Consider the following 11,499-nt stretch of genomic DNA (forward strand, 5'->3'; position numbering starts at 1 on the left):
ACCAGCTGGTAACATGAAAAGTTGCCCTAACAGCTGCCACCAACATGTAACTGTGCCATTGTTTTTGCTTTGCACTCCATTCTCAGGACCGTAGAATTTACAGGTGGATCCATGTCTGTTCTCGTCATATGCAGTGAAAGTGTCTTTGACATGAAGCAAAATATTGTTGCTTTGTCTTTACTTCGTATTGTTGAGATATTGACTGATAGTTAGTGGATTATTTTAAATTCAGCACATTAACAACATTTTTACTGAGGCATTTTGGCATTTTTATCTTAAGTAAATGCTGAAGAATATTTCTTCTATCACTGGTCTTTTGTTCATTGTCGGTATAAGTATCAAGTGTCCTGCTATTGCGGATTTGTTGATTTCAATCTTTTCCCATTTTGTGTTTTTCTGGAGCTACTTATGTAAATGGCCTCTGCTCTTTTTTCATCTGTCTATAAATCAGCACATTTCAACCAACTTAATTGCCTATTTCCTTGTTTGTGTGTTTTCTTCTCTCTCTCTCGTTGTTGATTTGACCATGTACCCGGTTCAGAAAGATCCCACACTCTGGAAGAATGTGGTGAGCTGCTGTTAGTGTCCATGTCCTGTACACATCCTCAGTCCCTTCACTGTCCTCTCTTACTTTCTAACATACAGTCAATTCTTACCACCTCAGTTACTATAACAGCATGTTTTTTTAATTAGGGCATGATTGTGTTGTGAGACATTATGTTATCTTAATTTTATGACTTGTGACTGAAAGTAAAATTGCACGTTAAGAGCCACAGTTTTTGTTGTCGTCATTTATCCCCTGTGGTAAACACTGATCATGTTTGTGTTTCTCTTTACATGTGCTTCAGATCACCAGCAGTCCTGGACGTCTTTGTCTTCCCTCCAGTTTAACTCAACATCTCTAGGTAAAATGCCATTTGTTGATGTGAGTATTGTCATTTGCAGAGTGAACCTCAGTTTGAAATGTTGGGCCGGGAAGAATAAACTATTATAAAAGGTATCTGGTACATCAGTAGAGCCGTTTGTGTGGTGGAGTACCTATCAAGTAGTTAAAGCAGCTCTCTGCTATTGAGAAGCATCAGTCAGTTTGACAGGGCCTGTCTTGGAAGATGGAAGACCTATCCTGGTTGACAGCACCAATTATTAAGTCCAAAGTCATTTTAAAGCAGATGCTTTTCACAGTGTTTTTAGTTTCACACACCAAAACCAACCATAAAACTAATTCTGTCACACACCTCTAGCTGGCACAGTTTCAAAACACTGCCTTTGCTAATTAAAACTATTAACCGGTTTCCACATCATCTCTCCTGGCTTTGCCAAAGACTTCTCATCACTGTTGAAAACATAAAGTTGTGGGTTTCAGATTTTAGCAAAATGTAGAGGCACAGTAAAGTTTCACAAAGTAACAGATTAGGGAATTGTCATGTTATTCATCAGGCCTGCACAGAATATGACAAGGCAGGCCCAAATAAAAAAAAAACAAAAAACAAAAAATGGAAAGAAAAAAGTAGCCAATAAGCCTTTGCTCTTGTGTTTTGTGGCAAAAAGACAGATTGCAGGTAACTGTTTGCATGTGACTTTTGAGACCCTCACACTATAAACCATCTGTCTTACCTGTTTGTCCAAATGAAGCTCTGTTTCACCTTTTTCTCACTATTGGCCAGATAGCTGTGGCTGTACACTCAGATATTTTTTCCCATCTGAAAATGACAGCTGTGTCTCACAGAGTTATGTGCAGATCACACAAGGTCATAATGTTCCCACAGTGATGAGGGCTTCCCCAAGTCTTTGGGGATTTTGAGACACTGCTTTAAGTATTTTTTTTTTTTACTTTTGTTTCAGCCATTTACAATGGCTATGACTATTAACTTAGCAAGTTAATGCAACACATAAGCTAATTTCTTCCTCTGTTCCTGTTAGGCATTGTAGGATGCACAGAATTAGTAGAGCAAAAGATAAAAACAGAGCAATTAAATAAGTCCAAAGCTATACAGTGCTTTATGTAGTAAACTGGCTGGGAACAGAAGCAGCAAACCTAAATCAGCAGCATCACTGAATGCACATATATCAGCTACTGTATATATAACTAAAGACTAGTGTGTGTGTGTTTGTGTGTGAACGTGCAGTGAAACAAAGCCCTAGCCTTTTGGAAGTCCGCTCCCTTGGCCCTCACCAGAGGAACAGTAGCTTTGCAGATGACCAGGAGCTGGAGTCAGAGCGAGACAGCAAACTGGCTCCTGCAACCTCAGTGTCACAGTGAGTTCATCACTGCTTTGACACTGCACTGATGCTGTGTTTTGAACATACTTTAATGAGCATGTTAGAGAACTTTCGCATGTTGTTTTTTCCATTTGTAATTAACCTTTGTTATATGCCAAACCCTAGAGCACTCCTGTCTCTGCTGGGTAATGACTATTAGGGAAAAGCACTTGTACTTGCTGAGGCACTTGCACAGTAAGAGACTGAGACTGCAATGACGACATGAGTGTCAAGTAACTGCCGTTTAACATAAGTGTACAGTAAGTGAAACAAATGGAGCAACTGTTTTGACCCACGAGACTTGTCGCTGAACAGTGGGTTAATGATGCAGAGTGGGAATTGCACACAGCAGCGTTGTTGGCAAAGATCTCTCTGTGCTCTGCTGACTCCAAAATACATAACCAGCTGTTATCTCACACCAGTGCCACATAAAATCCCATGCTAAATTGAGCCATTATGAGACACTGCAGCCTGTTTCATCCAGAATGTTAGAAGATTGAATCAGTTTGAAAACTGTGCTTCTTACAACCAAATGTATCAAATAGCTGGAGCTTCTTTTAGACAGAGATTCCACTGTATTGGCATTGAGCTGATCCTTCTTTATTGCAGCTTTGCCAATTTATACTGAACTTTTAAAAGCCTGCATAATGCCTCACACAAATACCAGCATGTCTGTATTAGAGGTGTGACATTTAAAGTGATGTCCACCATGACATCTAACCATGCATGTCCATCCATCCGTACATCTATTTTCTACCACTTATCTGGGGTTGGGTCAAGGTGGCAGCAGGTTCAGTAAGGTCGTCCAGATGTCCCTCTCCCCAGCAACATGTTGCAGCTCCTCTGGCAGGATTCCAAGGTGTTCCCAGACCAGATGAGATATATAATCTCTCCAGTGTGTTCTGGGCCCCAGGGTCTCCTACCAGATGGACATGCCCAGAAGACCTCCAAAGGGAGGTGCTCTGGAGGCATCCTGATAAAATGCCCAAACCACCTCAACTGGCTCCTGTCGATGTGAAGGAGCAGCGGGTCTACTCCGAGCCCTTTCTGGATGTCTGACCCCCACACCCTATTTCTAAGGGTAAGTCTGGCCACCCTATGAAGGAAACTCATTCCTTTTGGCCACTTATATTCACGGTCTTATCCTTTCAGTCACTACCCACAGGGTTGGAGCATAGACCGAATGGTAAATCGAGAGCTTTGCCTTTTGGCTCAGCTCCTTCTTCACCATGTCAGTCTGGTACAGCAACTGCAAAAGATCAGAAAGGCACCAGGCCCAGATGGTCTGACCCCCTCCTGCATAAAGGCCTGTGCTGATCAGCTGGCCCCCATTGTCACACAGATCTTCAACAGATCACTGGAGCTGTGTGAAGTCCCCTCCTGCTTCAAACACTCCACCATCATTCCGGTCCCCAAGAAAACCTCCATCAGTGGAATGAATGACTACAGACCTGTCACTTTGACATCTGTAGTTATGAAGTCCTTTGAGAGACTGGTGTTGGTCCAGATGAAGGACATAGTAGAACCCCTGCTAGACCCCCTGCCCCCCCTGCTGAACCCCCTGCAGTTTGCCTATCGGGCAAATAGGTCAGTTGATGATGCAGTCAACACGGCACTGCATTACATTCTGCAGCACCTTGACTTCCCAGGGAGTGAATTTGGTGACACGACAGTGAAGCTAGTGATAAGCCTGTTTTTCCCAATAAAAAAATCACCAAAATTATACAAAAGCATATTTTTTCCCAAATGTTGGTTTGTAATATAATCAGCAAATGGAAATAGCACTAGTTGTACAATGTCCGTGGCTTTTGGGCCAATTTCGCATGTTGACTGTTGTTTTTAGGGTCTTGTTTGTTTTTCACCACTGCTGCCTCCTTTGTTCTTCCACAACCAAAAGACCAAGGACAGAGAACGTCAGTGCAATTTGCAACTTCAAACATAGTCTTGATTAGAAGCAGCTATAAACAACAGAAGTTAAATGAAAGCTGCTTTGTTTACGCTTATATTTCCGCAGCCCAACCCTTCTTCTTTTGCTTTCTGAATGGCAAATACAGATACCGCCACCTGCTGGTAGGGGAAGTAATTTTTCTCATGCAGGTGCAGACAGTGTGTGCTAGTTTGCTGTTGGCGGGAGTCTGTGTGGTGTGTTCAGTACAACTAGAAAATATAGGAAATATATACACAGTATTAAAAAACTGTTAGAATGTCATAAAAATCTGCAAACAAGCTGGTTACTCAAGGTGTGGTATTCAAGCTGTTACAAAGAAACATGAAGAGTCCAGAGAGATAAAGGACAAAAATAGGAGTAGAAGACCAAGAAAACTGTTCAAATCTGATGAGAGCTTTCTTAGAGTTTCTTCTCTGAGAAAACAGAGGAAATCCAGCAATGACCTGGCTCAGCACCTGGATGTCAGGTTGACCCTTCCACAGTCTGAAAAAACTTGGCCAGGAATGGCCCTTGTGGAAGGACAGCAGCCAAGAAACCAATTTTCAGTAGGAGGGCAGAGAGGAAAGACTGAGATATGTAAATGTTCACAAAGACTGGAGTGAAGATCAGTGGAAAAGAGCCTCATGGGGTGATGAATCAAAGTTTGAAATGCTCAGGTCCAGTCATCAACAGTATGTTAGAAGAATAGTTGGAAAGAGATGGAAGAATGAGTGTAGCAGCCTTCGGAGAAACTTGGTGGAGGGTCTGTCCTGGTTTCAAGAGTTCAAGACAGCCTCCCAAAAGAATTAAAGATGTGCAAAGAGAGACCACACTAGATACTGACTTTGGACTGTAGAAGCCATTTTGTTCTGAAAATGTGTTTTTGTACAGGTTTCTTTTATATTCTGGTTATATCTTAATGAAGACACAGAGAAATAAATATTAATTATTATTACAACCTTGCTAAAACAGCAAAACTAATGGTGGCCTAAGACCTTTGCACAGTACAGTATAAAATGTTAAATAGTAAGTTTTAGAAATCCTGGTAGGGGGATTATTTTAGCTTTGGGCAGAACCAGTCTAGTTGAGTCCCCCTGTTTCCAATCCATAAAGATTTACACGTTTGTTAATGTTAGGGTAAAAACATGAAAAACTTTTACCTTTCAGACTTCACTTTCAGTGCAATTCAACATCCGTCATAAGAGAAACTGTCTCCATGCTGTCTGTTTCCGCTTATATCATCACCATGTAATCCCTTTGTGTGAGAAAATGGATTTCTATAATAGCTCGCAGAGCACATTATTGACATTTTATGATATAGTGCTAACTTAACAGAATGTTATGAAAGCTGCATTTGAAAATCATCCCACTGCATTGCCTGTGAAAAGTCCATTATGAGACACAAACAGACCTTGCCCTTTCTGCACCTAACTGGACCTGACAAAATACTCAGTGGTCTCTCCATCATTGTTTTTCCATAGTAATGGACCCTGATTTTAATGATATTTAAAAAAAAATGTTTTATAGCTCACCTTGTTCACATTGAAAAGCAAGTCATAAGGACGAGGCTTTTCATGTAGCTGGAACACTTTGGATAGGAAGGCCGTGCCAGCCCTCTTTTCAGTTTCACCTGTTTCATTCAAGAAAAATAAAGCAGTGGTCGAAACCAGATCATTTTCAGAGGGTTACTCTTTGTTTTCTTATATTTTGTCTGACACATCTGTTTTTTTAACAAACTACTTTAATGATACTTTTTGTCACACTCTCATTTTGTTTGTTCTGTGGAAATTTCAAAGTGACATGAACCCATTCATGTGAAACTCTTGCACAGACTGACAGAGTCACACCGAAAAGCCATCCGCGTGATCCAGAGAATGCGTTACTTTGTGGCCAAGAGAAATTTTCAGGTATGAATGATACGTTTTACTATTTTATGGCACATTTTAGCTAAATAATTATATATAGCAAATTAAATGTTTTCCTGTTGTAGCAAGCTCGTAAGCCGTACGATGTGCGAGATGTGATTGAGCAATACTCCCAGGGCCACCTCAACCTCATGGTGCGAATCAAGGAGCTGCAGAGAAGGTGAACTTCTCTTCAGTTAAGATCTGCTTCATTTGAATTACATCCCTCGAGACAAATGTCCCATGATGGTGAAAAAAAACCTCATAAAAGCAAAAGAATGGAGGAGCAATAAAGGAAATGCATAGACACTGTGTGAATGTATGTCCTTCTGACTCAAGCCCTCTGTTGTTTCTCTCAGACTGGACCAGTCTTTAGGAAAGATAACTTTGTTCCAGCCAAGCTCAGGTAATGAATCACTCCACTGCACTCTCAATTTGTTACAGTAACTCTGAAACCAACCCCAGTCCTAATCCTCCTGTTTTATTTATTTTTTTACTGTTCTCTCTCCATGTGAAGAAAGAGCCAAAGACAAAGGCAACAACTCTATTGGATCCAGACTCAACAGGGTGGAGGACAAGGTGGGATTTTGTACAATGTCAGTGGAAAACTATAACAATATTCCTTTGTTTTTGCTTGTTTGTTTGTGAAAAAGCAAAGCCAAAAATTTACATGACTATGTTTGATTTCTATTTATGATTTTAACAAATACATTTCTCTACAGAGGATTTTGAAATTATAATGGCCGTTTGACTTATTGATATGAATTCAAATTGGGAATGGTTCTGGATAATGGAGCAGGAATTTGACTGGCTTTTTCTGTTTTAATGTAATATGACATATCTGCACAGGGACATGTGGCTCTGTTATTGTTGATTCAAATATAAAACTTTTACAGCCTGTGCCAGTTCTGCAGCACAAAAAGAGAAACCTTCTGATTGCTTTTTTCCTCATTTCACTTTAAGATTGCATCAAAGCAAAATTTAATTTAAAAAGTTGAATCACAACATCTCCCAGCTCCCTCTCCAAGTGTGCCTTACATTCCTGTCTTTCAACCTTGTGTATAATTATCAACCACAGTTCATTTCTTATGATACTGTACATTTTAAAAAGTGTTTTTGAAGGTTTCTTATAAGAGTAAATCTTTCATATTTGATCAAATTTTATTCACCTAAAATAGATAACCCGCATGGACCAGACTCTGAACCGCATTGCAGAGTCCCTCGCTCTTCTATTGGAGCAGGGGGATGTTGGAGGGAGCGAAGGTGGAGGCAGGCCCAGACCACGACTTGGACAGACCTCTAATGTCCTCCCCAGCCAGGACAGCCTGCCAAGCTATGACCAGCTGTCTTCATCACCTTCGTCCTTCTCTTCCAGTGCGCCGCAGCCTGCACTGTCCCACCCTTCAGCACAACCGCCAGCCGGGATGAGAGCTGCTGAAATCTGAAACCAACCAGCCTCAAAATTTGTATCTGTTTAGTATAAATCATCAGATGTACTCAGATCTAATGCAGTTTTTTCCTATTTACTATAGCTGCTGCTTTGCTGAATGTGAACTATCTCATCGAAACGTGAAATACATGGGACGTGACAGAGAACCATCATGTTTCAGCATTTTGTATCAGCATTAGTTTCGTAACCTTGAAGTGCAAAGTTTCTTACTTATCTCCCTTTTTTTGTCTTTTTTGAGTATTATACTTGAAAATGATTCATTTTAATACCAAAGACTTTGCTACTTCTTTAGCATCATGTACTGTGATTCAATAGACTATATTCTTTTGAAATAACAAATTTTAGGGCTTTCATCTTAGGGGAAATACTTTACTTTTAAATACTTCACTTGAAAAGTTCAGTTTTAATCAAATGTTTTCACTGTTTAATTTAATTTCACTTTTTGTATATGTTTAGAAATATTCTTCTGTAGCAATAAAAGATTGTAGCAATTGTTAACAACTGTCCACGTATTGTGTTTGGTGCCTTAAGAGCTCTGACAGATTTTGGTCAAGGTGGCTTGACTGAAAACAAAATGTTATGTATTTGCACTACAAAGTGAAATTTGTAAGTTTTTTTTTTTTTGTCCTTAGAACTCTTCACTTAAAGATGTGTATATTGGGTGTAAATCACGTCCTCGTTGACTTATGGAAATAGCTAAAAGCATGGCTAATGGCATGATCTTTGGATAGTGACCTCTGGGCAGCAGATGGTGACCTCTTCCCTGCTGGCCGTCCATGGGGTGTCCAGCCATTCCTGACCATCTGCCTCTGGTGTCCACAACAATGGTTTTGGGGTGCTTGGCCTTTGTGCTGACCATGAGGTGGGTGAGGGGAGGTTTTTCATTGAAGGAAAAGTGTGAAAGTTTTCCCCCTGGAAATTAGTGTTTATTGGCACACTGGGAGAGGAACTCAGTAATCAATATAACAATCATAAAAATCATCAGTCCGTCCAAAAAAAACACAACAAAAACAATTGGACTTTTACATGAATCACTGCTTTGCTTATATTTGCATCTAAGGCTGCACTTTACTATTTGTGGAAGCACCACATTAAGATATTCGAGCTGTAGAAGTACATAAATTCTGAATGATTTTTGATGGATTTCACTTTAATCCTTTAAACCTTTACATTTCTGAATCTAGAAACAATCCTAGTTGGCTGATATGTTAAATTAGGGACACTCAACTCAGTCCTAATGTGTGTCTTCACTGCAGTTTTCTCATTTAACTTTTTCTCATTTTGGCAATTTGATCAAAGCCTAACCAGGAGAAGTGAGAACTGTGCAGAAGAATATAGTTTCTAGTCCTGACTAAACGTACAGTGTGTTTTATTTTAGTGTGTTTTATGTGAACATGAATTTGTAACATTACATTATATTAAGTGTCACAATCACTACAGTGTTAGTGAAGGCTTCTATCACTGATGATGCACTGAGCAGCTTGTAGTGCACATCATTAAGGAAATTTAACTAAGGTAGTGGGTGTGGAAATTGAGAACCCATGGGACCTTTTGGACCCATGGGATAATTTGATTATTGATTTCTTGACCCATACAATGATCCTACACATAAATTCACTGGAACAGAATGTAAGACCATCTGTTGCTAATTCAGACATAGCACACTTAACATCGGTTGTCCTTGGCACTGAGGGGTTTATAAATGTGAATGTGGTGTTTGCATTTTCTTTTATGCCTGTGTGTAAATATAAAAATTGTCCCCTTGCAGTGGTGGCACACAAGCAAACATGAGCCAAAGTGAGAATAAACTAGGATTTGTTTGGGCACATGTCAGTGATAGTGGGTACTTTGACTATGAAAAGGGACAAAGTGAAAGGAGTGACATTCAGGAAAAACCTGGGGGGTCAAGGAGCTCTAAAAGCTGATTTGCAGGTGAAATAGATGGCACGCTCTGCATTGTGGCCATTGTCATGCTCTCCAGCCAGATGGCCTCTTGCAATTCTTTAGCTCACAAACCCCAACACTGTGGGAGTGAATAGGCCTCTGTGGGATGTAGCCTCACTAATGGGCTAATTTGGCAGTTACAGCTCATATTAAAAGATATAATATTAAGCTCGACAGCACAGTCCTTACTATTGTGATGATGATGAAACAGCTCATAATACATCCCATGAAAAGTGCAATTACTTTAAAACATTTTCCTTCTTTCGATTCCCAAATCTGAAGCATGAATCGACTGTTTTATGGCTTCAGAGGGACACTTATTACTGTAACTTACTCATCTGTGTCTGCCACAAAGTCAGCATAAAAACAAAGATGTGGCTTCTCATAAGACATATTAAAAAATAATAATCATCATAATTTGTTAATCTCTTTCAGCAGTGGGCACATTTATAAGATCAGTATTAATGCTAGTAAGTTATCACAGTAGCCGTTAGATGAAGTGTTAGTGAGTTAGTAGTAACCTCAGTTAAAACTTTGCAGCATGTAAAGGCAAGGTTGACAAGATGTTTGACAGAGTGGGATTGGAAAATTTAAAACTCTATTCAGTGCAAGGTTTTAGCTTCAGGCAAACAAAGTTTTCACTCACAAAGATCAGTGTTTTGCAACCTGAACTATCTACAGAATGCACAGTGTAAGCTCTGGACTGTATAATTATGCACTGGTTAGAGAACTGCTGTAATGTTTCTGGAGCTTCCTCAAGTTTTAATGGGGCTTGGTAACAAATTTGAGATAAGATAAATTGACTAAATAAACCAGTTTGGTGTGGTGGGAAAATAACTGAATTAACAGCTAGGAGCTGTTAATTTAGGCAAATATGATGACGACAAAATAGTGCTTTACTCTAGATTTAACAGAACCAAATCACTCAAATTCACTGAAAGGGTGACAAATAGATTACAGATTAAAACTTAATGTAGTGAATATTCATGCTCACAAAGCAATAATTCTAATGAAAATCATAAGAAAAGAACACTTTGACAAATAACCAAACATATCTATGACATTAGCGTTGAGGATAATGTAAATAAGTTAAATAAAAATGTCCATACATAGAATAAATAATACAAAATTGTAGAATTTCATCTCAGGCACACATAAAATCCCTTTGGGGCATGACCTTGGTCCAGTCCATGAAAGTTTCTGTAGAAAAAGTGCGTTTTCAGTTGCAAATTCATCTTATTGTTTTACAAAGAGCTGCTTCAGTGGGACTTGTGTGAAAAGGATTCAGGGTGCCCTTGGTTTCTGTTGTCCTTCTTCTCTTTGCGAATAAATCTGCCAAGAAAAACAGGAAGAAAGAAGATGTTGATTCACTTATTATGTCCTCGGTATAAGCAAATAAGCGTGGCTACAGAATGAAGTGCGGGTGTCTAAGACTTGTTCCTCACCAGTAATTGGCGTGTTGCTTCTGGGCTTGGCTGGCTGCTTGGAGGGCGTCACTTCAGCGGGACACTTGTGGGTGTTGGAGATGCGGGAGCAGTTTTCCTGGTCGGTCCCTGCGCTTTCTTCACTGTCGCTCAACTTGTCATCATCCTCAGTGTTTGGCGAACAGACAGCGTCCTTCAGCTGTGCGGACTTCTGATAGAAAGCAGCAGCGCAATGTGCGGGGATTTCCTCCCACTGAAACCTGCCAGGCAGCGGCGTGTCAGTCTGGAAGTTAAAGTTCCAGCGGCGGATATCCTGCTCACTGATCTCCTTCAGTTTCAGCTTCAAGTCGCGGCGCAGCTGTTCGTGGTCCACAGCGCCAAACAGACTCCTGCAGACCGGCTCTCTGCGCCTGGTGGGATCCATTCTTCTACTGTAATAGCAGGGGTGAAGTTTTGGTTGGAAAAGTCTTCCTAAGGTTAAAGAGGCAGCTCTTGTTGCTGTCTCCTTGTGGCCTGCTCTGATCATCCCAAAGCTGCAGGGAGATTTAAAGGCTGCAGGGATGTTGTGAACACAATGCACAGAGGCTGCTG

The 11,499-nt window shown here is 40.3% G+C and overlaps 2 protein-coding genes across 4 annotated transcripts in view; one reads left to right on the forward strand and one right to left on the reverse strand.

The window, feature by feature from the left end:
* kcnq1.1 (potassium voltage-gated channel, KQT-like subfamily, member 1.1) overlaps positions 1–7,885 on the forward strand; it is a 32,799-nt gene extending 24,914 nt beyond the window's left edge. Inside the window, exons 11-18 of one of the 3 annotated variants that reach the window (XM_020608787.1) lie at positions 542–568; positions 849–905; positions 2,127–2,256; positions 6,018–6,093; positions 6,177–6,271; positions 6,450–6,496; positions 6,608–6,669; positions 7,269–7,885. In XM_020608787.1, the coding sequence (XP_020464443.1) occupies positions 542–568; positions 849–905; positions 2,127–2,256; positions 6,018–6,093; positions 6,177–6,271; positions 6,450–6,496; positions 6,608–6,669; positions 7,269–7,535 (761 nt within the window). In that variant the 3' untranslated portion in view covers positions 7,536–7,885. Of the gene's footprint in view, positions 1–541; positions 569–848; positions 906–2,126; positions 2,257–6,017; positions 6,094–6,176; positions 6,272–6,449; positions 6,497–6,607; positions 6,687–7,268 lie in introns of all 3 variants that reach the window. The other 2 variants (XM_020608789.1, XM_020608788.1) reach the window with 2 other exon arrangements.
* A 2,677-nt stretch (positions 7,886–10,562) lies between these two features.
* On the reverse strand, positions 10,563–11,460 carry LOC109965088 (cyclin-dependent kinase inhibitor 1-like). The gene is made up of 2 exons (XM_020608826.1): positions 10,930–11,460; positions 10,563–10,816 (listed from the first exon to the last, which is right to left on the reverse strand). The coding sequence occupies exons 1-2, from the start codon at positions 11,432–11,434 to the stop codon at positions 10,716–10,718; spliced, it is 606 nt and encodes a 201-aa protein (XP_020464482.1). The 5' UTR covers positions 11,435–11,460; the 3' UTR covers positions 10,563–10,715.
* Between the last annotated feature and the right edge of the window lie 39 nt (positions 11,461–11,499).

This window comes from Monopterus albus, unplaced genomic scaffold, assembly GCF_001952655.1.
Source record: "Monopterus albus unplaced genomic scaffold, M_albus_1.0 scaffold95.1, whole genome shotgun sequence".
NCBI classification, from domain to species: domain Eukaryota; kingdom Metazoa; phylum Chordata; class Actinopteri; order Synbranchiformes; family Synbranchidae; genus Monopterus; species Monopterus albus.

Coding starts and splice junctions, on each gene's coding strand:
- LOC109965088 (XM_020608826.1), bottom strand. CDS start 11,434: ATGATCAGAGCAGGCCACAAGGAGACAGCAACAAGAGCTGCCTCTTTA. Junction 10,817..10,929: donor AAGCAACACGCCAATTACTG/GTGAGGAACAAG, acceptor TTTTCTTGGCAG/ATTTATTCGCAAAGAGAAGA.